Raw genomic sequence first — 25,779 nt, forward strand, 5'->3', positions numbered from 1 at the left:
ACATGATAGAGGTATATAAAATAATGAGTGGAGTGGATGTAAATCATCTGTTCATGCTTTCCAAAATTACTAGGACTAGGGGGCATGCGATGAAACTACAGTGTAGTAAATTTAAAACAAATCGGAGAAACTTTTTCTTCACCCAACGCATAATTAAACTCTGGAATTTGTTGTCGGAGAACGTGGTGAAGGCGGTTAGCTTGACAGAGTTTAAAAAGGGGTTAGATGGTTTCCTAAAGGACAAGTCCATAAACCACTACTAAATGGACTTGGGAAAAATCCACAATTCCAGGAATAACATGTATAGAATGTTTGTACGTTTGGGAAGCTTGCCAGGTACCCTTGGCCTGGATTAGCCGCTGTTGTGGACAGGATGCTGGGCTCGATGGACCCTTGGTCTTTTCCAGTGTGGCATTACTTATGTACTTATCTTCATATGAAGAAACGGACCCAAGCGTCTCGAGAAGCCCAATGGGAAAAGCTTTTTGGAGCTCGGTCCGGTCCTTCGACGTCGACATCAACATCGGTACCAAGGTTGGCGTCGACATTGAAAGGAGCATTGACGTCAGGAGGGGAGGTAATGGCTTCTGTGAGACCAGCTCGCGCTGGGAGCAGTGAGGCATCAAGTGGGTCTCCACCTGCCTCGAGGTCTCCTGTTATGCAGACCCCCCCGAGACTCACCTGCGTCGGACCCGGCCCTGAGGAGACGTGAGGATTCCACGCCCTCATCGGTACCGAGGAGTCTTGATGACGGGCGTTGTGCTCATTCTTGTCAACAGCGTGCGTCTAAGGCCTGTGCTGCTCCTCAGCAAAAGCAGGGACCAAGCTTTTGACTAGTTCCAGTTAAGCATAGCCTCTGTAAAAGTGTCTGTACCAGATGACTTGCCGGTTGGGGAGAGGTTGATATTTTTTCACCAAAGGTGGTCTCTCATAACCACTACTGCCTTCATTATCCAACAGGTACTTGCAGAGGAACTCTCCGCCCTTCTGAAGGCCCAAGTGGTCGAACCCGAAGAAGGGCTGGGATTCTATTCCAGGTACTTCCTTGTGCAGAAAAAGACAGGGGGGATGCGTCCCATCCTAGACCTGAGGGCCCTGAACAAAGTTGTTCTCCGAGAAAAGTTCAGGATGGTTTCCCTTTGCACCCTTCTTCCCATGATTCAAGAAAACGATTGGCTATGCTCTCTGGGCTTAAAGGATACGTGCACACACATTTCGATGCTCCAAGCTCACAGGAAGTATCTTCGATTTCGGCTGGGAACTTAGCACTTTCAGTACTGTGTACTGCCCTTTGGTCTGGCGTCTGTACCCAGAGTGTTCACAAAGTGCCTAGCGGTAGTTGCAGCGTCGCTACGCAGACTGGGAGTGCATGTCTTCCCTTATCTCGACAATTGGCTGGTGAAGAGCACCTCGAAGGCAAGCATTCTACAGTCCATGTGAATGACTATTCAGGTGCTAGAACTACTGGGGTTCGTGATCAATTACTCCAAGTCCCCCCCAGTTCAAGAATTGGAATTCATTGGAGCTCTGTTGAACACAAAGACAGCTCGAGCTTATCTTCCCGAGGCAAGGGCAGACAACCTCCTGTCCCTGGTGTCCATAGTTCGAACGTCTCAACAGATCAAGGCTCGGCAGATGTTGAGATTCCTGGGGCACATGGCCTCTACAGTTCATGTGACTCCATGGCACGCTTACACATGAGATCAGTTCAATGGACCCTAGCTTCCCAGTGGTATCAAGCTGCGGGGAGTCTAGAGGATGTAATCCAACTGTCCACCGACTTCCGGAATATTCTGCAGTGGTGGACGATTCGATCCAGTTTGACCTTGGGACGTCCATTCCAAATTCCTGAGCCAAAAAAAGTGCTGACAACGGATGCATCCCTCCTGGGGTGGGGAGATCATGTAGATGGGCTTCACATTCAAGGAGCCTGGTCCTTTCAGGAAAAAGGTCTTCAGATCAATCTCCTGGAATTGCGAGCAATCTGGAACGCTCTAAAGGCTTTCAGAGATCGACTGTCCAATCAAATTATATTGATTCAGACAGACAATCAGGTTGCCATCTATTACACCAACAAGCAGGGGGGCACCCTCTGTGTCAGGAAGCCGTCCAGAATTGGCTTTGGGCTTGCCGTCATGGCATGTTTCTGCAAGCCACTTATCTGGCAGGCGTAAACAACAGTCTGGCCGACAGGCTGAGCAAGATAATGCAACCTCACGAGTGGTCTCTGAACATGGGCATAGTCCGCAAGATCTTTCGAGCGTGGGGTACCCCCTCAGTGGATCTTTTTGCCACTCAGATCAATCACAAGGTCCCTCAGTTCTGTTCCAGGCTTCAGGCCCATGACATACTAGCGTCAGATGCCTTTCTCCTGAATTGGTGAACAGGCATCCTGTATGCGTATCCTTCCATACCTCTATTAGGGAAGACTTTGCTGAAACTCAAGCAAGACTACAGAACCCCTGATTCTGATCGCTCCCTTCTGGCGGCGTCAGATTTGGTTCTGTCTTCTTCTGGAGTTCTCCTCCGAGGAACCGTGGAGATTGGAGTGTTTTTCAACCCTCATCACCCAGAACGAGAGGTCGCTTCTACATCCCAACCTCCAGTCTCTGGCTCTCACGGCCTGGATGTTGAGAGCTTAGAATTTGCCTCCTTGGGTCTTTCAGAGGGTGTCTCCCGAGTCTTGCTTGCTTCCAGGAAAGATTCCACGAAGAGTGTTACTCTTTAAATGGAGGAGGTTTGCCATCTGGTGTGACAGCAATGCCCTAGATCCTCTTTCTTGTCCTACACAGACCCTGCTTGAATACCTTCTACACTTGTCAGAGACTGGTCTAAAGACCAACTCCATAAGAGTTCACCTTAGTGCGATTAGTGCTTATCATCGCCATCTAGAGGGTAAGCCTATCTCTGGACAGCCTTTAGTTCGCTTCATGAGAGGTTTGCTTTTGTGAAAGCCCCCCCGGTCAAACCTCCACCAGTGTCATGGGATTTCAACGTTCTCACCCAGCTGATGAAAGCTCCTTTTGAGCCACTGAATTCCTGCCTTCTGAAGTACTTGACCTGAAAGGTCGTTTTCTTGGTGGCTGTTACTTCAGCTCATAGGGTCAGTGAGCTTCAGGCCTTGGTAATGCATGCACCTTATATCAAGTTTCATCACAACAGAGTATTTCTCCGCACGCACCTTAAGTTCCTGCTGAAGGTGGTGTCTGAGTTCCATCTGAACCAGTCAATTGTCTTGCCAACATTCTATCCCCGTCCTCATACCCACCCTGGTGAAAGCAGTTTGCATACCTTGAACTGCAAGAGAGCATTGGCCTTTTACGTGGAGCGGACAAAGCCCTTTAGACAGTCCGCTCAGTTGTTTTTCTTTCGATCCCAACAAGAGGGGAGTTGCCATCGGAAAACGCACAATCTCCAGTTGGCTGGCAGGTTGCATTTCCTTCACTTATGGCCAAGCTGAGCTGACTCTAGAGGGCCATGTCACGGCTCATAACGTTAGAGCCATGGCTGCATCAGTGGCTCACTTAGCCTCTATTGAAGAGATTTGTAAGGCTGCAACGTGGTCATCAGTCCACACATTCACATCTCACTACTGCCTTCAGCAGGATACCCGACGTCAGTGCTGCAGAATCTATTCGGGGTTTAGAATCCAACTCCACCCCCCTACACCCATTTTTGTTCTGTTCCAGGCCTTATTCTCAGTTAGTTGTTTATGGTTTCAGGTCAATCTATGTTATGTCCTCGCCGTTGCGAGGCCCAATTGACCAATGTTCATTGTTTTGAGTGAGCCTTGTTGCTAGGGATACCCCACTTGTGAGAACAAGCAGCCTGCTTGTCCTCGGAGAAAGCGAAGATACTTACCTGTAGCAGGTATTCTCCGAGAACAGCAGGCTGATTGTTCTCACCAACCCGCCCACCTCCCCTTTGGAGTTGTTGTTAGTTTGTTTCTATGCTTTTTGATTAAACTGAAGAGCCATGCTCACGCGACGGGCGGGAAGTTGTCATCGCATGCGCGGTGTGAGCTGTTCATGCGCCAGAAGACTCTGGTAAAACTTTTTAAATTTTACTGTGGAAAATTTGCCATTTCCTGGGCTGACACGGTCGTCAACCTACTTGTGAGAACAATCAGCCTGCTGTCCTCAGAGAATACCTGCTACAGGTAAGTATCTTCGCTTTACAGGTACAATAGTTAGATCTGTTCCCCAGTGAGGGCCTACAGTTTAAGTTGGTGCTTGGGGAAGTGAAGGTCAAAGTGACTTGACCAAGCTCTAAAGAAGCTTCAGTGAGAGAAGCCAGATTTGATCCTTGGCTTCCATGTTTTTCAGTCCGCTGTTCTAACTGCTAGACTATTCTTTAACACTTAAAACAAGAAAACATTTCTTCTTCTAAAGATTTATAGGGCTGGATGTTACTATTATGTGCCCTGAATAGGCATTTTAGCCTTACCTCCTTTGCATGAATTAGACAGAAATGCTATTTTCAATACCGAGAATGAAAGAACACCATGAAAAGAAGTTTAACCACTTTCAAGTATTAATAGGTGCTTTAGTAGTATAATTTTGTCTTTGTTTAAAAGATTATGGAATAGTCATGTTTTGGTAGTCAACATTTTTATATGTATTAAACTGTGCATATTTCTGTATGTCTAGGGAAATCTTCCTCCAGGATATAAAATCTCTCTGATTGATATGGGGCTTGTTATTGAATATCTCATGGGAGGAACCTACAGGTGCACATACACCAAAAAACGCTTTAGAATTATATATAACAACCTCAGTGGAGGCAGTCGGGTAGGTATATCTGAGAAACTGAGATAGGTTGGTGCACTTGGAATCTTTAAAATTTGTATTATGTAAAATAACTTGCCTTTTATAATAGCTTTAAAGTAAGTTCATATGGCATTAGTGTACCTGCCCCTATAAGGGAATTTGCTTAAATCGTTAATTAGTAACTGGATGAATTGTTTTATTTGTGCAGATAATTCCATATCTTGTGCCAGAATTTCTGTAGGTAATTCCACATCTTGTAATATAGTAAATGACGGCAGATAAAGACCTGAACGGTCCATCTAGTCTGCCCAACATCAATTATCAGTTCATGATTAAACCAACAATGAATGTGATATAAAATACTAGATCATTGTCTGTCATTTCTGAGATATAGATCATAGAAGTCTGCCAGGCACTGCCATTAGGTTCCTGCTACTGGAGTTTGTCGAAGCCCAATCCAGCGTGAATCCATCTTATAATTTGCGAGACACAGAGTGTCAAAATCTGCCTGGCACTGTATTAGATAATTATTGTTTTTTACTATCCTAATCAAAATAGAAATATAACAAGATTGTTTTTCTAATTTTTAGCGATCTGGACGAAATCCTTCAACAAGTAGTACGCCTCAACTACGTAAAAGCAGTGAGTCCTTTGGCAACCGAGCAGAAAAAAAGGAAAAAATGCGCCACAATCATTTCATTAAAACTGCACAGCCTTACAAACCAAAGGTACTACTGTTTGTGTCCAATCAGTATTCGTTTCCTTTCTACATATGTAGTCGTAGCTTTGTCACTTCCCATGTTTTCTGGGTCTGCTTTTGAAAAAGCTTTAACCAAACTGGAAAGAAAGGGTGCTGAAATTCCTTCTATAATGAGATGCATCACCTTCTGTTAGAAATAAATGCTGGATTTTGACCATTATAGTTCTAGTCTAGGTATTTTTGACCTGGATTTCTTGGTGCAGGACGGGGAGAAGGCAGTTTGTTCTTGATCTGTGATGAGAACTGTATGATTTGGATATCAATTCATGTAAAGAAACAAAATGGCAAAAAACAAAATCTCAAACCTATGAGTTGCTTGAAGCTTTGCAAATTCTTTTGTTTTAATTATGTCTTTTAAAAAAAAACCTACTTATTTATTCAATTTCAATTACATTTCCCTAATAATATATCGGAGAAGGAAACAAAGATACATTTTAATATAAACATCCTCTCCTCACATCTGTAATAATAAAAGAATTAGAGGAAGCATACAGTACTATCTTATTTATACCTTAATGGACATGAAAGGATTTAAAAAAAGAGGGTGGGGCCATAATTCAAAAGGGAATTGCTTCACCCTCCCCCCAGTCCACTTGCACAGAAGTTATATTTCAAGAGAGTAACTTTGTAAAGCTATTTCCTTCAGTAAAGCTATGCTTTACCCACAGAAACGGGCTTTTATAGAATGCTACATTGTGTACAAGTAGAGTTGAGTGCATACTGACTATATACACGAAACTTTACCCATAGGAGGAGAAGAGTTTTTGAAGGTGATTTTGGTTGAGATTTGCTGTTGCTTCGGTACTTTTACTTCTGAAAAGTTATGCTTATCAAATAGCAAGTATAAACGCATGCACAAACGTTTGCATATATTTTAGCTTTGCAAACGCAGCAAAATCCACAGAGTGAAAGTACAGGGATACTTTTCACTAATCTGTGTAAGTATAAAGAATATCCCCTATGGTTTTAAACAGCTGTTTTAGCTAACTTCTTTAATAAATGGAATTTTCCGGCGAGTATTCAAAGCAAATTATATGTAGGGCTTCTGATTTTCTTTTAATCGGTAAATACGGTTACAAAAATTGAAAATAGTTGTATTTTATTGGCGAACTCTGGAAAAGCACCACATTCCCTGGTATTCTCTCACTCATTCTATGGCTTATCTTGTGTCATGTACTCAGTTTTTCTTTACTAAGTTATTTATTCATAATATATTTGTTTCCACTGGAAAAGGTACATAGCATTAGTATCTGTAATAGATGAACACTGATTTTTATTTTTGGTACCTACTAAGCTAGAAAATTAAATATCCTAGTTTTTGTGTGTTCTTCAGCAGCCAGTAAACATATAACTTGCTTTCCCTATTGTCTATGCCCAGTGGTGTGCTGGGAAATATTTAACAGGCTTTCTGTCCGGGCATAGCCAGCCTGTAATTTGAGGGGGCCCCTGAAGTGGACTAAGGAAGTAACAGATGCTCCCCCTCTCCCCATGCTAGGTATACCTTTAAGATTGGCAAGGGATGCCAAGACCCACCAGCCAAATAAATGGATTACCGCCACTTCCTACTGCTTGTTTCTGGCTCTGAGCAGCATGCCAGGAATTCTCAACCATATTGTGCAAGATGTCCTGGCTTGCTGCTCAGAGCCAGAAACAAGCAGCGGGGAGCAACGGCAGTCCATTTGTTTGGCTGGCAGGGCTTGGTATCCCTGCCAGCAAAGGTAAAGGAGTTCACAGATGCCAAGGGTGGCCCATATCAAAGCTGGAAATTTACCATCGCTATTCTGAAGATTGAAGGCCAATGAGTGAGGTTTTTTTTGTGGGCCCCAGCCATGTCTAAAACCAGTTTTGGAAGATGCACATTCAAAAAATGACATATACATAATCTATCCAAAACGTAATTACCTTCTCATTTCCATCTTCCAAAATTCTAGACAGCAGCTGTACAGATCAGGATCCAAAGCAGTCCAAAACAAGCAAAGTCACAAACACAGTTTACACCTAATTATTCAGCCGCCCTTAGGATTCACCTTTGGGTTTAAAAAGCAAAACTATGTGCATGTAAGGTCTGGATAAATGAATTAAAACAAAGTTTAAAGCAAATGCCCTTAATATGTAATTATTGGTAGGAATAATGAAACAGTGATAGAATATTCACATGGCAAGCAGCGTGAGCCAACAGATTTATTTTCCATTGAACATAATTAACTTTGTATGAACTTGGCGGCTAATAGTGTGCTGAACTGGACTATGTTGGCACATTTAGACTGACTCTGGACAGAACTTCTGCATGAGAGAAACCCTTCATTCATTATTTAATACCTGTTTTTGAAATAGCAATAATAAAAAAGACAAGCGCATTTTTATCATTTTGTATTTGTTCACAACGGAGTCTGCGAACGCCTCTCCGGTACTATGTAAACCACATTGAGCCTGCAAATAGGTGGGAAAATGTGGGATACAAATGCAACGAATAAATAATAAAAAAAAAATAATATACCACTGGTGTCTACAAAACAAAAGCAGCAAGTTCCCACATGCTATCTTTTTCTTTTGATGTAGGCACAGGAAAAAAGGCTCCCAGGTTTCAACCTAATGTTTTTTTAAAATTGTACTTATAAATAGTAGGTCTGATTGTTAAACATCTGATTCTCATAACATTATGTCTGTTAACATCTCTGCACGAATAGAGGGAGTCCCTATAACCAGCTTCTCCCAATGACACATGGATTTAAAAATTTAGGACAAATTAGTACTACCTCTTATTTTTATTTATTTTATTTTAGTTACATTTGTACCCCGCGCTTTCCCACTCATGGCAGGCTCAATGCGGCAGGCAATGGAGGGTTAAGTGACTTGCCCAGAGTCACAAGGAGCTGCCTGTGCCGGGAATCAAACTCAGTTCCTCAGTTCCCCAGGACCAAAGTCCACCACCCTAACCACTAGACCACTCCTCCTCCACCTCTGTGTTCATCCCTATGTTATACAAGCTGGCGTGTTTAAAATGTTTCAGGTGTGAGATCAAATAAAAATGCTACCAACAATAAAGAACGACAACATGGATAAGAGCAACTCACTCGTACCTCTGCTTCTTGGTCTCTTCTTGTTCTACATATTGCCATACTGGGACAGACCAAAGGTTCATCAAGCCCAGCACACTGTTTCCAACAGTGGCCAATCCAGGTCACAAATACCTGGCAAGATCCCCCAAAAAGTACAAAACATTTTATACTGCTTATCCAAGAAATGTTTTCCCCAAGTCCAATTTCATTTCACAAAGCAGGCATATCTCGGTCCTTAAAAAGTATTAAATAAAAATATTTCTTTTCTACCTTTGTTGTCCGAGCACTTTATTTTTCTAATTGGGCTGATCCAAGTCTCTTTTCCACTTTCCATGTGTCGATCTTCTCTAAATTCTTTTCCACGTTGGCGTTTCCATTTCTTCTCTTGCATCTTGGCTTCTTCCTGTCCTTCTCTACATCTGTCTGGCAGTGACCTTTCAATTCATGCCCCCCCCCTTATTTTTGTTTATCTTCCTTTCGCTCACCTTAGTCTCTGTTTCACTTCTCATCTACCTACTAGCTTTTACCATTGTTTCCTCTGTTTCTCACTTATCCAGTCTCCTAAACCCCTATCTTTTTCCCATCTTTCACCCACTTCCTTAGCCCCCATTCCCATCCTCTTAGTCTCCATCTACCCTTCACTGAATCTCATCACCCTATCAGTCCCCAGCTGCATCCCTGTCTCTCTTTCATTCCCTTGCTTCCAAGGCCATTCTTACATCTCTTACCCTATACCCTTCTTCCTGTTCCCCCCCTCCTCCAAGGTATGGGCTCGCTCGCGCCCCGTCCCTCCCTCTCTCCAAGGTCCAGGCTCCCTCCTTCCTTCCTTCCAAGGTCCGATGTCGCATTCTCTCCCTCTCCCCTTCCACAAAGTCTGGTGTTGCTGTCCCTCCTACTCCCCGCCCCCCCCCCCCCCCCCCAAGGTCTGGTGTCGCTTTCCCACCCTCCCCACAAGGTCCCGTGTCGCATTCCCTCCCTCCCCTTCCCAATTTTGGTGTCACTCTCCCAATCTTCCTCTCTCCCCCCCACAGGGTTGATGTCTCTCTCCCTCCTTTCCCACAAGGCCCAGTCCAGTGTCACATGCCCTCCCTCCCTTCTTACAAGTCCGGTGTTGCTCACTGTCCCTCCCCATTGCCACCGCCGGGTCTTGTGTTGCATTCTCCCTCCCTCCCCCAGCAAACTCTGGTGTCACTCCTCCTCCTCTCCGCTGTGCTCCCACTGCAGCCTTTTCATCTTCTGGGCTGCCGGCAGCATTAGCAACCCTCAGACTCAGGATCACCTGACCAAAAGTGTTCAATCGCAAGGTGGCTCAAATATGGGACACCTGAGGCAGAAAAACTGCTCTTGGACCAGAGAGCTCCTAACCCTTTCCACCTTACCCATTTACCAGTGCTTTACCTACTATCTATTTACCACCAATCCAAGTACCCCCACCTACCTACCTACCTGCCTGCCTGCCTACCCTCCCATGCACCTTAAGGTGGCTGAATTTGGCCATTTTTAAAATAGCATCCTGAAGGAACATATGAAGGAGAATGACACTTTTCCATGGCTTAAGTCCTCCTCTTCCTAATGGTTCCCATATATATCCCTATTGGGTGGGTGAGATTAGGAGCTTTAGGGGGGAAGGTATCAACATGGGCTACCATTAAGATGGGTTATTTTTACCACAAGTAGTGGTATTTTAGCACAAGGTCTTATTGCATAAAATGGGACCTTGTGCTAAAATAGTGTGTTATGGTTAAAAAAAAAAAAGTTTTATTAGTAGCCCAGATTGATAACTTCTCCCCTCAATGTCCTGCGGCCAAGTCCCTCTGTCTCGGAGGGGGACTGGGGGTAACCTTTGGGATGGAATTAGCCTCCAGTTTAATGGTTAGAGGTGTTAGTTAAGCTGAACTTCTCGGTGTATTGTTGATAGTTTGGGATGTTTACTTTTTAGTTCGCTTAAATTTAAGTTTTCTTTCATTTTAGTGCAGATACTTTGGTGTCAGCTTGTTTCTCTTGCCAGTCTGCTTCCACTCTGCCCATTCCATGGAACTACAATCAAAATAGCCATCCCGTTCTGATAAACAGGAGCATCATCTGAAACAGAGACTATCACTTTTATTGTGCTTCATGTTCAGACTAGCAAAATGTTGAACAAGTACAGGCAGTCATGGTTTTTTTTTTTAACCTCTGCAATTAAAAAAACAAATCCATATATGCAGATCTCATGCTCAGTCAGCAGCGCTCTGCCCCAACTCCTTTCTGACAACAGCTGAATAATGGTGAAGCAGTTAGTGCCAGCATAAGCTACTCTGTCTAAATAATGCTGTTGAAAACAGGAGGGCAGTGGGCCTTATACATTACTGTTTGCTAGTAAACATTATTCCTGTTGAATATTGATCCAATTGTATATTAACCCTTTGTTTTAAAGTCTAAAAATAACACTGTTCTATTTTCTGCTGTTTGCACTCCATCTCATACCCAGAGACAGGGCCAGTCTTAGCAACTGCAGGGCCCTGTGCAGACCAGTTCACTGGGCCCCCCAGCCCTCCCCCCAGCCCCACCCCTTGTTGACAAGATATGTTTTAAACATTTTCTTTTATTTCAAATAAAGACAAATCAAGCAAAATTTGTATACAAAAACTAATTCAAACATGAAAAATGCTATACTAGGAAACCTTTGGGTTTAAAAAGCAAAACCATGTGCACATAAGGACTAGATAAATGAATTAAAATGAATCCCCTTAATATGTAATACTTGGTAGCAATAATGAAACAGTGATTGATTATTCAGATAGCAAGCAGAATGAGCCAACAGATTTATTTTCCACTGAACATATTGAACTTTGTATGAACTTGGCTGCTAATATTGTGCTGAACTGGACAATGTTGGCACATTTAGCCACACCCGTTTACCAGCCATGGCACATATAAACAGTAATCATTGAAAATATTACACCATTACAGGAGAAAAAAAATAACTTGTGTTTTTTTTCATTATAAATAATTTCTGTAAGCTGTTACAGCTCCAGTGGACCCAAAATGACACAAACCAAATTAGCATACAGATTCTGCATGCAGCACAATACCAGAAAAACAGAACATTGCTATACATTGCAAAATAAGATAGCAGATGTAAATTCTCAAATTGGACATATTCCAAACACTAAAATAAAAATAAAATTATTTTTTCTACCTTTTGTTGTCTTGTGACTTTGTTTTTCTGATCATGTTGGTCCCAGTCTCTGATTCTGCTGCACTCTATCTGCTCCCTTTAATTCCCATGGCTTCCTTTCCATTTATTTCTTCACTGTCCTCCTTTCTTCATTTCTTGCCCTACATCCATAGGTAAAAGCTGGGTCCTCCGCGGACTTGACTTGAGAAGGTATAGAGTGGATCCAGCTTTTGCCTATTTTCTCCAGCCATGTGCAGTTTTCCCCCTCTATTCCCTTTCCCTCATCTCCGTCAGTATGCATCTCCTTCCTCTCTCTTCCCTCTCCTCCATCCATGTCCAGCGTTTCTCCTCTCTCTCCTCCTCTCCATTCATCTTCATCTCACGTCATCTCTCGTCCCTCCCCTCCATCCATATCCAGCATTTCAATTCTCCCCTCTCCTCCATCCATATCCAGAATTTCTTCTCTCCCCTCCTTCCATGTGCATCTCCTTCCTATCTTCCCTCACTTCCATCCATGTCCAGCATTTCTCCTGCCCTCCCCTCCATCCATCGCAACTCTCCTCTCTCCCCTGCCATCCCTACCCATCCATGTCCAGCAATTCTCCTCTGCCCTCCCCTCCCATCTATGTCCAGTGATAATCCTTTGCCCCCTGTCCTCCCCTCATTCACATCCAGTGATTTTCCTGTCCCCTGCCCTCTCTTCTCTCCCCTCCATCCATGTGCATCTCCTTCCTGTCTTCCTGCACCTCCATCCATGTCCAGCATTTCTCCTGCCCTCCCCTTCATCCATCCATGTCCAGCAACTCTCCTCTCTCCCCAGACCTCCCCACTCATCCATGCCCAGCGATTCTCCTTTGCTCTCTGTCCTCTCCTCTCATCCACATCCAGTGATTCTCCTCTGTCCTCTCCCATCCCCTACCCTCCCTACCCATCCATGTCCAGCAATTCTCCTCTGCCCTCCCCTCCCATCTATGTCCAGTGATTCTCCTTTGCCCCCATCCTCCCCTCTCATTCACATCCAGTGATTTTCCTCTGTCTCCTGCCCTCTTCTCTCTTCCCACCCGTCCATCCATGTGCATCTCTGTCTTCCCCCACCTCCATCCATATCCAGCATTTCTCCTGCCCTTCCCTCCATCCATGTCCAGCGATTCTCCTTTGCCCCCTGTCCTCCCCTCTCATCCACATCCAGTGATTCTCCTCTGCCCCCTACCCTCCCATCCCATTCCACCCCACCCCATCCATATCCAGCGATTCTCCTCTGCCCTCCTTTCCATGTCCAGTGACTCAACTGCCCCAGCCCCCAACTTAACTTACCCCCCTTTTTAGCCCCCGAGTTTCAGGTCCCAACCCATTTTACCCCAGCCCCATCTGTGCTCTCAGTTTTCCTCAATTGCTTTCCTTCCAGCCACTCTGCGTTTAAAAAGTCGCAGCAGCAGCAGTGAAAAAGCAGGCTCGCTTCTAGCCTTTAAGCCTTCCCCTTCTTTCTCAGCGTGCACACTGTGCCGCCTTCGCGGAAACTGGAAACAGGAAATTGCATCAGTGCACGCTGAGAGAGAAGGGGAAGGCTTAAAAGCTAGAGGTGAGCCTGCTTTTTTGCTGCTGCTGCCACCGCTGCGACTTTTTAAACGCAGGGTGGCTGGAAGGAAAGCAGCTGAGCGACGATATGGCAGTGAGCGACAGGAAGCGCCGCGGGGCCCCTGGAGGCGCGAGGCCCTGCTCGACCGCTCCTGTCACCCCTGCCCAGAGATCATAGATGGAGTTTTGGGAGCTGTGTCTTAGTATGGTGGCAGGCTTCCAGACCATTCATTTTTTTTCTATCCCCAGCACTATATTTGCTCATCACCCCGTTTGGCTTGAGCCTGGGCAACCTGATAAGAGTGCAAGTATAAGATCAGATGTATCTTTCTAGAAGATGCATCATGTGGTAATCTTTCACTGTGACTACTAGTATTCTTCCAACATGCTCAACCAACCTATTCAAACAGTTCCAAAAGAAGTAATTTAGAATTCAGCCTGTCATTAAGTTTCAAGTTTATTATGTATTTGATATATCAGCCTTGAGCAACCTTTCAGGGTGGTTTACAAAAATCTATACAAATTTAGTTTAATAGACAGGAAGAGAAGAAGAAATACTTTCTTGGATAGGATAGGAGAACATAATTTTTGTAAAGCAAACTCATTGGACTATTTGTATACCTTTAACAGCTGTAATTCTTGCATAAAAAAAGACTTGTTCAAACTGGACATTACAAGCAAATGGATAAGAATTTATAGGGCAGATTTTGTGAATAAACGACATGCTAAACAAATCATTCTAACTTTTAAGAAGCAGGGTTTTGTTGATATAGGAGATATGGGGCTGGAAACTCGGGGTTTGATCAGAGTACTTCCTTATAGATATTTCAAAGGAAATCTAGGTCCCTGCTGTAAGAATAGGGGTGGTAAGAGACTGGGAAATCTAACAAGTGATCGGGAGTTTCCGAGATTTGTCAGGATTTAATTTTAACTTATGCTTCTGCAGCCAGACCGTGATTTGGATCCGTTTATCATTATAAATTAGAATCTTGTGATGGTTGTCGCAGTCATCTCTGTTGATTTACATCTTTTGCCATGAACTATTTTATTTTATCACAAATGTGACACACAAGCACATCACAAGATGGTTTGTAGGGAGCAAGGTTGTTCCTGGCGATGACTAATCAGTGTGTTGTGAAGTCATATTGGACTGAGCCAACTTAGTTTGGAAACATAGTAAATGACAGGAGATAAAGAGCAGCGTGGTCCACAGTTTACTCCTCTCCCTTTTGTCTTTAAGGTTGTAATTGCTGCACCATGCAGGTCCTCCCCTCCCATGCCTTTTTAAGGTTTAAACTGTTTTATTGACGATATTCACACTACAGGTCAACTTGGAGTATTCATACAGCATAGATCAATATACAAAACAACATTCCAGCAACATATTCAACACCGTCAAACACTTTTTCCCATTTTTACTCCCCCCTCCCCCTCTCCCCTCTTTACAACTTTTATCTTGGCGAATGTTAACATTAAATGACCGTTATCACTAACATCACAAGCTTTAAAATAACTCGTTGGATGAAATAGTACTTATCATAAAACACCAAAAATCTGAACATCAAAGCTCTGGAGCAATGCCAAGCTTTTATCGATATACACCTCACTCAACTCCTCCAACCCCCCTCCCAACACCTCCCCCCCCCCCCCCCCCATGTTGCTTGCCTGTACGGGGCGTATTGATGGTACACAAAGCGAGCGGATTCACCATGCCTTTTTTTAAATTTAATGTGAAAGTTGCTTGTTTTGCTTTGAGTGGAATTAGTTCATACTTATAATCCATCCTCTTGCCATATAGGGATATTTTGTGTTTATCCCATGCCTTTTTTTTAATTCATCACTGTTTTTGTCCCCTCCACCTACCACAAAAGAGCATTCCAGGGATCTACCATCCTCTCCACGAACAAGTATTTCCTGATGTATTTCCCTTCTTGTAGCTTCATTTCATGTCCTCTGGTTCTATAGTATCCTGTTTTTGCAAAAAGTTCATATATTTTGAGTATTTAATTGTCTGTATTATATCCCCTCATGTCCCTCCTCTCCTCCAGGCTAAACATATTCAAGTCTTTCAAGTCTCTCCTCGTATATCTTCAAGCACAAACCCCATTCCATTTTGGTTGTTTTCCTCTGAATGACTTGAGTCTCTAATTCTTATCAGTCAGTCAATTTCTGATCCAGTTTACCACCTCAAGTCCTGTCCTCACGTTGCTCAGTTTTTTCATGAACATCCTGTGAAGAACAGTGTTTATTATTAAAATGTTTTACCCTGGATAATATATGATCCTAGAAGGCTTACAAAAGACAAGTATGGCAGATAAAATATACAAAAAAAAGCAATAAGCAAAAGGACAAAAGTAATATATACAATGACTTTAACCTCACCATATACATACCTACATAGAAAGTGAACACCAGAATATACTATAATGCTCTATATTGATAGAACAAGTGCCCATCAACTTGCCAACCGTCCCTAGAGCCATGTTAATTTGAGTCTTGCAACCCTTTGGTTTATAGAAAATTCACTATCCTTTCCTTTAGCAGTGTTTCCATTATCTTTTTCACCATAGAAGTAAGGCATACTGCCCTGCAATGGCAAAAGGAAGCAAGTGCTTCGGTAAAAATAGGCACTTATTTTGCCATTGCAGAGCAGCATACTAGCTTGTAGTAGTTTCCCATATCTTTTCTGATCTTACTTTTGTAAAGAGGGACCATATCAGTCTTCACCAGTTCTGTACATAACTACATAAGTATTGCTGTATTGGGACAGACCAAAGGTCCATCAAGACCAGTGAAAGTGGGACCTAGCTGAGCAGAGCAGGGTTGTTCTCTGTGGACAGGTGTGACAGCCTTATTGATAATATGGCAAGCTGAGCAGTAGCAAGCTAAAGAATGTATCTCGGGTATATGCTGTGACCTTAATTTCCAAGTGTTTATTTTATGACTTTGTGCTATAGATGAAGGAATCGGGGAGAGCCTATTTTATTGCTTGGGTTTTTTTCCCCCTGGTCAGAATTTGAAGTGTGCAACATTCCCTCCTCTTGTGAGTATAGCTTTTCAAGATCAAAAGTGAGTTTTTCAAATTGCTTCCCAATTTAAAGCAGCACTTCAGCTCTACTAATCTGAAGTCAAGGCGGAAAATTGTAAGCCACATTGAGCCTGCAAGTAGGTGGGAAAATGTGGGATACAAATGCAACAAATAAAAAAAAAAAAAATCCTGACTGGAATGTGGATATTCAGTTCTGATATATGATGTTAAATATTCTTTTGTGACATTTCCAGATGGGCAGAGCTAGTGGAAAGCATAAACTTAACCAGTAGGCCCAGCAGAGGTCTTTGAGTGTCTCCATAATATGACCTGTAAATGTCTGCTGTGTACTAGCTTGAGTTAATATTTTGCATGAAGCTATATTGCCCATTGTTGAGTCTTTCTGTCTGTCTCCATCCATCTGACCTTAGATATGTTTGTGCATATATAAACAGATCCATTCCATATGCAGATCAGGTCATAACCACTGCAACAGCAGCAGAAAATTAAAGGCACACTGGCCTGAATTGGAGACCACCCCTGCTCCCCTTTCCCAGGGAACATCTGATCTCTAATGATCCAGTTGGCCCGATGTGAGGCTAGTGTCCTCACCCACTGCAGTAGCCCAACCTCTTACATAAGGCCAAGTCAGGGTGACCTTGCTCCCTTTTCTGCTCCTTCCACCAGGACCCCAATTCACTCCCAAGAGTCATGGGAGATAGAAGCAATCCCCACTTGTTCTTTCCCTAGCAGCTGCCTATACAAATATGATGCTGGCTGGCAGGCATCAGTGAAGGACAGGGACCTCTTCTACATTTTAGCCCTATGTCAGGAATGGGGAGGGGGAGCATCAGGCCTACTGGATCATCAGGAATTGGAGGTCCCTTTGAGGGATTGGATCTGGAGGGTCTCCAGTTCTGACCAGCGACCCTTTAATTTTCTGCTACTGCTGGCTCACAGAACACATTTGTGTGTAGTCCTTAAAGCATGCATATTCAACTTGTTTAAGTAATCTCTGCAAAAGGGTTAGGACATTTTATTAAGTAATGATAGGAGAGGCAAAATATTTTCTGAAAGGTTTTATTTTCTTAAACAGATGGATACTGTTGCAGAGGAAGGAAAAAGGAGAAGAACTAAAGATGAAATTGTGGACATTGATGATCCTGAAACTAAACGTTTCCCATACCCTTTTAATGAGCTCTTGGTCTGGGCTGTGTTAATGAAGAGGCAGAAGATGGCTCTTTTCTTTTGGCAGTATGGAGAAGAGTCCATGGCCAAAGCTTTGGTTGCTTGCAAGCTGAATCGTTCCATGGCTTGTGAAGCAAAACAGAGCGATGTCATTGATGATACATCAGAAGAGCTGAAGGAGCATTCTAAGTAAGTTGAGTTTTTGTTTTAACTTGTGTTATGTTTTTATGTTACAAGAAAGAGGAGGAGGAGGAAATATAAGCATAATGTTTTCTCATTCTTCCTTTGTTTCAGCAATTTCTTTCTATGGCATTTGACTTATGTAGGATTTTAGCCTTAAGATGAACTTTTCTCTCGACTAAAGTACTTCAGAGCATTGAATAAGTTTTACATCTGTCAAACAAGGGACCCAACAACTTTGAGCCTGATTCAGTTCTTTTTGCAGGGCAGGGATTTCAGGAAGCTAGGCTGTATAATCTTTGTTGAAATGCAGCCATGACACTAGGCTATCCGTATTCTTGCAAAATACGCTGCTATTCAATTATTTTATCACCACAGAGTAAATAACATTTTGTAGTATAATGCTCCCCTAAGGCACCAGTGCCACTCTTGCACCATCCAATATTTTTTGGATGTCTTATCCAGATACTTACCAGGTTTAACTGTCCTTCATATTTTCTGTAAATACTTCTAGGCTCATAACCTAGGGTAACATAGCAGCAGACATTTTACTCACCAATGTAGATGTATTGAAAAGCATTTTGAGTAATCTTTGTTACCCTTGTAGCTGTATTTGTGCTGCACAGATAAACTAGTTGAGATGGAAATAGTTTTCTATATTTGGGGTTCTTACTTGAGAGGAAATGTGATGATCTTGAGGAAGGTGAACCCTTGGGCCGTTGCCGGATACCGGCTAGCAGCAGGCGAACTACCTGGGCAGGACAGAGCACTAAGGCAGAAACCAAGAGAGACGGGGCTGGATCAGGAGACAAGCAAAACTGGGGCAGGAGACAGGAAAAGATGGGGCTGGAGTTGGGCAAGGCTGAAACCACAGCTATCAGGCACACCCAACTAAGCAGGAAACTTCGTTGCAAAGGCAATGTATGAGTCCCATGGTTCCCTTATAAAAGCCCTCAATGTCACAACCTCTGGTGCCCTGGAATGAGGATTTGAAACGCACTGAAGAACACAGCAAAGGCGTCAGAGTGAGGCTTGGATAATCTCTGGAATGAGGCTGGAAAACGGAAACAAACAGCAGAGGCATCAGTGCAGGAGTAATGTACTGCCAGGGAGGCAGTCTGGAGAAGCTACGGAGCCTGACCACCAGCAGAAAAGGTGAGTTGGGATGTGAGGGCATGGCTGTGGCTGTGAGAGGAAAACAGCAAGGGATGGAAGTTAGTAACCAAAGATGCTACAGACCAAGTACCATATATACTCGTTATAAGTCAAGAAATTTTTACTTCAAAATCCCATCAGTAAACCAGGGTCATCTTATCTATGGGTTAATTTCATCAGTAATAATGACATATAACAACCTAATAGATGTTCATTTTTCCAGAGGTGTCTTTAAAGGTTATAGATAACATAGAAAAGTCCACTTTTTATATATATTCAAAAGATTTGTATTGACCCTATACTAATGGCAAATATTTAGGTGTCCATAATACCACATTTATAAAGGTTCAAGGAGGAAGTTTAGCTGAGATCATGTGGAAAGAGTTGGTGAGTGAAATTCTGTTTGCGGGTTTTGTTTTGTTTTTAAGTAAAAACAAACCAGGAATGTGTATGGGTGCTGAAGTACTGGTTCCTGAATAAAATGTTCTCAGTGTGTTGGAAGGGTTAATGATTTGTGAAAATACATTTTGCTTTAGTGAACTTGCCAAAGTTCAGAGTGAGAGACTTTATCAGTGAAGGATAAATAAATCTCACATAACTGAAATATGATGATTTAGCTGTTTCCTTCTTGCTTTAAGTCTGTTCTGACTGCTGTTGAAATCTATGAAGCTGTGGGCTATTGAAGGGAGAGTAATGGGAAAGGCAGGGGAGATGCTGATGGGGAGGGGGAGAGAGAGGGAACAGTGTTGGACCTGGAGGTGGAGGGAGAGAGGGGGAGCAATGTGGGACCCAGCCTCGACTTATACACGGGTCACAGAATTTTTGGCCAGTTTTAGTGCACTCAATGCACTAGACTTTATAGGGAAATTGTAACAAAATGGGGCACCCAGATTCCTCACTTCCTGATGCATAGACTTAAAAAGATTCCTTTTGTCTTGCATTGATTTAATAAGATGCATGAAAATTCAAAATCTTTGACCCAAATATAAACGGAAGTGAAACGTGGGGGTCACCTTTAAATAAATACAGTGGTGGAAATAAGTATTTGATCCCTTGCTGATTTTGTAAGTGTGCCCACTGACAAAGACATGAGCAGCCCATAATTGAAAGGTAGGTTATTGGTAACAGTGAGAGATAGCACATCACAAATTAAATCCGGAAAATCACATTGTGGAAAGTATATGAATTTATTTGCATTCTGCAGAGGGAAATAAGTATTTAATCCCTCTGGCAAACAAGACCTAATACTTGGTGGCAAAACCCTTGTTGGCAAGCACAGCGGTCAGACGTCTTCTGTAGTTGATGATGAGGTTTGCACACATGTCAGGAGGAATTTTGGTCCACTCCTCTTTGCAGATCATCTCTAAATCATTAAGAGTTCTGGGCTGTCGCTTGGCAACTCGCAGCTTCAGCTCCCTCCATAAGTTTTCAATGGGATTAAGGTCTGGTGACTGGCTAGGCCACTCCATGACCCTAATGTGCTTCTTCCTGAGCCACTCCTTTGTTGCCTTGGCTGTATGTTTTGGGTCATTGTCGTGCTGGAAGACCCAGCCACGACCCATTTTTAAGGCCCTGGCGGAGGGAAGGAGGTTGTCACTCAGAATTGTACGGTACATGGCCCCATCCATTCTCCCATTGATGCGGTGAAGTAGTCCTGTGCCCTTAGCAGAGAAACACCCCCAAAACATAACATTTCCACCTCCATGCTTGACAGTGGGGACGGTGTTCTTTGGGTCATAGGCAGCATTTCTCTTCCTCCAAACACGGCGAGTTGAGTTCATGCCAAAGAGCTCAATTTTTGTCTCATCTGACCACAGCACCTTCTCCCAATCACTCTCGGCATCATCCAGGTGTTCACTGGCAAACTTCAGACGGGCCGTCACATGTGCCTTCCGGAGCAGGGGGACCTTGCGGGCACTGCAGGATTGCAATCCGTTATGTCGTAATGTGTTACCAATGGTTTTCGTGGTGACAGTGGTCCCAGCTGCCTTGAGATCATTGACAAGTTCCCCCCTTGTAGTTGTAGGCTGATTTCTAACCTTCCTCATGATCAAGGATACCCCATGAGGTGAGATTTTGCGTGGAGCCCCAGATCTTTGTCGATTGACAGTCATTTTGTACTTCTTCCATTTTCTTACTATGGCACCAACAGTTGTCTCCTTCTCGCCCAGCGTCTTACTGATGGTTTTGTAGCCCATTCCAGCCTTGTGCAGGTGTATGATCTTGTCCCTGACATCCTTAGACAGCTCCTTGCTCTTGGCCATTTTGTAGAGGTTAGAGTCTGACTGATTCACTGAGTCTGTGGACAGGTGTCTTTCATACAGGTGACCATTGCCGACAGCTGTCTGTCATGCAGGTAACGAGTTGATTTGGAGCATCTACCTGGTCTGTAGGGGCCAGATCTCTTACTGGTTGGTGGGGGATCAAATACTTATTTCCCTCTGCAGAATGCAAATAAATTCATATACTTTCCACAATGTGATTTTCCGGATTTAATTTGTGATGTGCTATCTCTCACTGTTACCAATAACCTACCCTTCAATTATGGGCTGCTCATGTCTTTGTCAGTGAGCACACTTACAAAATCAGCAAGGGATCAAATACTTATTTCCACCACTGTAAATAAGTACAACTCATCAAAGAATACATTAAAGGCATAGAGACAATATTCTTGCCAGTCTTATTTCTAATTCACTTAAAAAATCTCTATGGTTATAAAAAAAACATAAATGGAAAAATGATATTAGAATGTGCCATCAGAAAAACAAGAGTTTGTGTCAAAACAGAAAAACAAAAGCTTAAATATGCAAAGAGGTGCCTAATAGTATATGTAGCCAAACCCTTATATACACCAAATTCAATATATCGAAGATCAGTAAAAAAGCACAGTGGAGAGATATATGTATATTATCAGCATCAGACGATGTGGGGCGTCATTAAATGTATAAATAAATACAACAAATCAAAAATATGAAAACCACTAATCTTGCTTATGAACATAAAAACACACAAGATAGTTAGAAAAAACAAACTGTAGAAAGAGAATTCCAATTGAGCCAACAAAAAAAAAGATGAGTCAACATCAAATTATAATTGTGCGAAGAGCTACGTTGTATCATAAATATGCAGAGAGCTACCACATAATATATGTTACCAAACCAAATTTTACATATTTCAAAAATCAGTAAGTCAGAAAAAAAAAGGTTTGAGTGTTAAACGGTTGGTCCAAGAAAAACTGATAGGTCTGTATCCATATTCAGACCTTCTGGTTGTAGTTCCAAGATCAAAAATAAATTGTTGTTCTCTACGCAGCAGCTGGTTGTCAACAGGACCCCCTCACCAAGTCTTCTTAAATACAAACAAGGCACAGAAACGAAATTCTTTGAACTTATGTCCTAACTTCATAGGGTGTTCTGCCATTGGCTTATCCTGTAAGTTCCTTTTAAGTGCACTTCTATGCTCTATAATTCTAACATTTAGTTTCCTTTTAGTTTTCCCTATGTATGCCAATCCGCATAGGCATACGGCTGCATAAACAACAGTCTTACAATTGGAAAATTGTCTGAGATCATACTTCTTCCCTGAAGATGGTATATAAAAAGGTTTTCTTTTGACATTCACCATACATACAGAGCATAAGCCACAAGGGTAGTGCCCCACTGGTAAATTCCTGACTGGTTGTGTAGTGTCTAACAGTGCAGATGGTACTAGCATGCCCCTCAAGTTCCTTTGTTTATACGCTAAAATCAAATCCTTATAATTGAATGGTGTTAGACTTTGAATCATATGCCAATGCTTTTTAAGAATTTTAACAATAGGATTAGACATATGCGTAAATGGGAGTGTGCACACTGTTTTGCCATTGGTCTTTTTATTATTAGATGGCTGTAAAAGCACAGACCTCGGGACACTAGATACTCTTAGGTAACCCTTTTCTATAGTAGTCTTTGGGTAACCCTTGTCATAAAAATGTTTACGCGTTTCTCCTGATTTCAAATAGTAGGTGCGCTCATCTGTGCACAAACGTTTCAGATGTAAAAACTGACTGGTAGATTATCCTTGAGAGACCTACTGTGATAACTAGTGTAACTCAGAAGTTTATTTACATCCATCGGTTTGCGATAAATATCTGTCAAAAACCTATTACCCTTTATAGTAATACTAGCCGTTAAGCCTGTTAAAACGGGCGAGATTTGTGTTTTGCAAAATGTAATAATTCTCACCTCCATCCTCTCTTCCCTGCCCTCCCCCCATGTCCAGCAGCCCTCCTCCCCCCCATATCCAGCAACCCTCCTCTTTCCCTTGGCCTCCCCCCTCCCCCATCCACCAACCCTGCCCTCCCCCCATGTCCAGCAACCCTCCTCTCTGCCCTGCTCTCACCCCATGTCCAGCAACCATGCTCTCACCCCCCTGCCCTCCCCCCATGTCCAGCTACCCTCCTCGCCGCCGCTCTCTCCCCCCTCCGTGCCGGGCCCCCTGCACTGACCTGACAGCACCTCTCATCTCTGTGTGAAAGTGCTGCAGGCAGCAGCAGATTGCTCTGCTGCTGCCTGCAGCGCTTCCACACGGAGGTGAGAGGTGCTGTCAGGTCAGTGCAGGGGGCCCGATACGGAGGGGGCGGCAGTGGCGGGGGGGGAGGGTGGAGTTGGTGCGCGCGATGTTCGTTTCCAGGCTCCAGCGGCAGCGTCCGACAGTCCGACTCCGTTTCCCTCTCTGTTCCACCCTCTGACGTCATCATGTCTTGACGCGAGGGCGGGTCAGAGGGAAGTCTCTACTGCACATTTGCAGGTGAGTCGGTCACTTGCCATTTATATGTTTGATTGATATTCAAAAAAGGTACTGATTTGTTACTATAATTTATTTGGAATTTAAGGTTAGTGTCCATTTATAAAACTCAATGAGATCACACGCCGTCTCATTCCAAACCAACAGAATATCATCAAAATATCTCTTCCAAAGGTTTATTTTATCGTTGAAGATTGATCTATGAAGGTATTTATTTTCAAACTCATCTACCCTTTATCTGTTGGTAAAATCATTGAAAGAAAAATAATTCTTTGTAAGTGCAATTTTGGCCACCTCTACCACAAACTCTGTGGGAATTCTCAAAGCAAAGTCTCTATTAGTGATTGTCTTTCTAATTATTTCAATTGCTTCTTGTTGCAGTTTATTTGTATAGAGACTTTCTACATCTAAAGTAACCAAAAAAGTGTCCTTACTACACGTCATGGTATCCAAAATGTTAATGATGTCTGCTGAGTCACGTATATTTATTTATTTGTTACATTTGTATCCCACATTTTCCCACCTATTTGCAGGTTCAGTTTGGCTTACATAATACCGTGATGGCGATCGCCAATTCTGGTATGAGAAATACAGAGTGGTAGTTGCATTAAGGATCAATAGGTAATAGAGTACATTGGGTATGAAATACAGAGTGATACTTGCAGTAAGGATTAATATTTGAAAGGGTACATTGGGTAGTCAGGGAGGAAGGGTTAGGTTTAGTCCAATTCTTGTATGAGTTTCGATGTATTGTTGGTTTTCCAGTGTTTAGGTTGGGTCATTATGGTATGCCTTTTTTAACAAATATGTTGTTAATAATTTCCAAAAGATTGTTAGGTCGTGCTTTGTTTTCAAGATGTTTGGTCTATGTATGGATGTAGAAATTTATCCACAAAAATAGATATAGGTTCCAGAAGGGAACCACATGCAGATACAAGTGGTCTACCTGGGGGAGAAGAAAGAGATTTGTGGATTTTCGGAAGAATATAGATTGTTGGGATTACAGGTTTATCTATTCTCAAAAAATCAGCTTCTTTTTGAGTAATATATTGTGCGTCTAGCCCTAACTGTACTAACGCTTTAATCTCCTGTTTCAGTGCAACGGTAGGATCCTTTTTGAGTGCATAATAGAATGTTCCATCACTCAATTGTCTATATATTTCTGCAATATAAAGATCCTTATTCATTACAACAACTGCACCTCCTTTATCTGCTGGTTTAATAATAATTGTTGGATCACTGCGTAAACTCTTAATGGCTTCGCATTCTTCTTTCCTCAAATTGAAAAAAACTTTTTTCTTCCCCTGTTGCTCTAATTCAGTTATTTCTTTCAATATAATGGTTTCAAAGGACTGGATAAGATGATGTGTACTATTCGGCGGGAGCCATTTACTATCGTTTCTCACTATAGAGACATCTGTCATATTTTGAGTATTTTTCAAGAAAAAATTAATAATCTTTAATTCCTAATGAACTTAAACAGTTCAACCCTTGTTTTAAAAGAATTGTATTTTGGAGTAGGAACAAAAGACCTTTACTTGATACATTGATCTCTGACTTAGTTAATTCCCTATTGGAAATATTGAATACAATATTCAGTACTTCCCTTGGGTTTCTTGTCTTATGGGGTAATGTTGGTATTGGCGACCTCCCCATTCCTCTGCCACGTCCTTGTCCTCTCCCTCTGTGGTACAGTACGTATGATTTCTTGAATTGTCCGTAGTATGATTGTCTGAAGTGGACACTTGATCCTTCTAATCCTGTCAGCTACAGGCCTGTTTCAAACTTATGTTTTATATCTAAAGTAGTTGAGAAAGTTGTTTTTATACAGTTTAATCAATTTGTAGAGCAAAAACTGGTATTACACCTCAAGCAATCAGAATTTCAAGCAGCCCGCAGTACAGAAACTATTTATGCTTCGGTCCTCAGTAAGGTTAGGTCTAATTTAGATAGTCACTATCTAACGCTAGCAATTTCATTTGATCTTTCTGCAGCATTTGACCTAGTGAATCACTCTTTGCTACTTTCACAGTTAAAATCATTAGGCATTCTTGGTTTGGTTATGCAGTGGTTCCATTCATTTCTCACGGATCGTTCTTTCCATGTAACATTTAATCACT

General features: G+C 42.6%; 1 protein-coding gene across 1 annotated transcript in view; it reads left to right on the forward strand.

Annotated features, from left to right (window-relative positions):
- The window catches only part of TRPM7 (transient receptor potential cation channel subfamily M member 7), a 397,085-nt gene that overhangs the window by 166,916 nt on the left and 204,390 nt on the right, over positions 1-25,779 (forward strand). The window contains exons 14-16 of the mRNA XM_030189594.1: positions 4,650-4,790; positions 5,360-5,497; positions 17,448-17,728. Of these exons, the coding sequence (XP_030045454.1) occupies positions 4,650-4,790; positions 5,360-5,497; positions 17,448-17,728 (560 nt within the window). The remainder of the gene's footprint in view (positions 1-4,649; positions 4,791-5,359; positions 5,498-17,447; positions 17,729-25,779) is intronic.

Source organism: Microcaecilia unicolor, chromosome 1 (genome assembly GCF_901765095.1).
Source record: "Microcaecilia unicolor chromosome 1, aMicUni1.1, whole genome shotgun sequence".
NCBI lineage: Eukaryota > Metazoa > Chordata > Amphibia > Gymnophiona > Siphonopidae > Microcaecilia > Microcaecilia unicolor.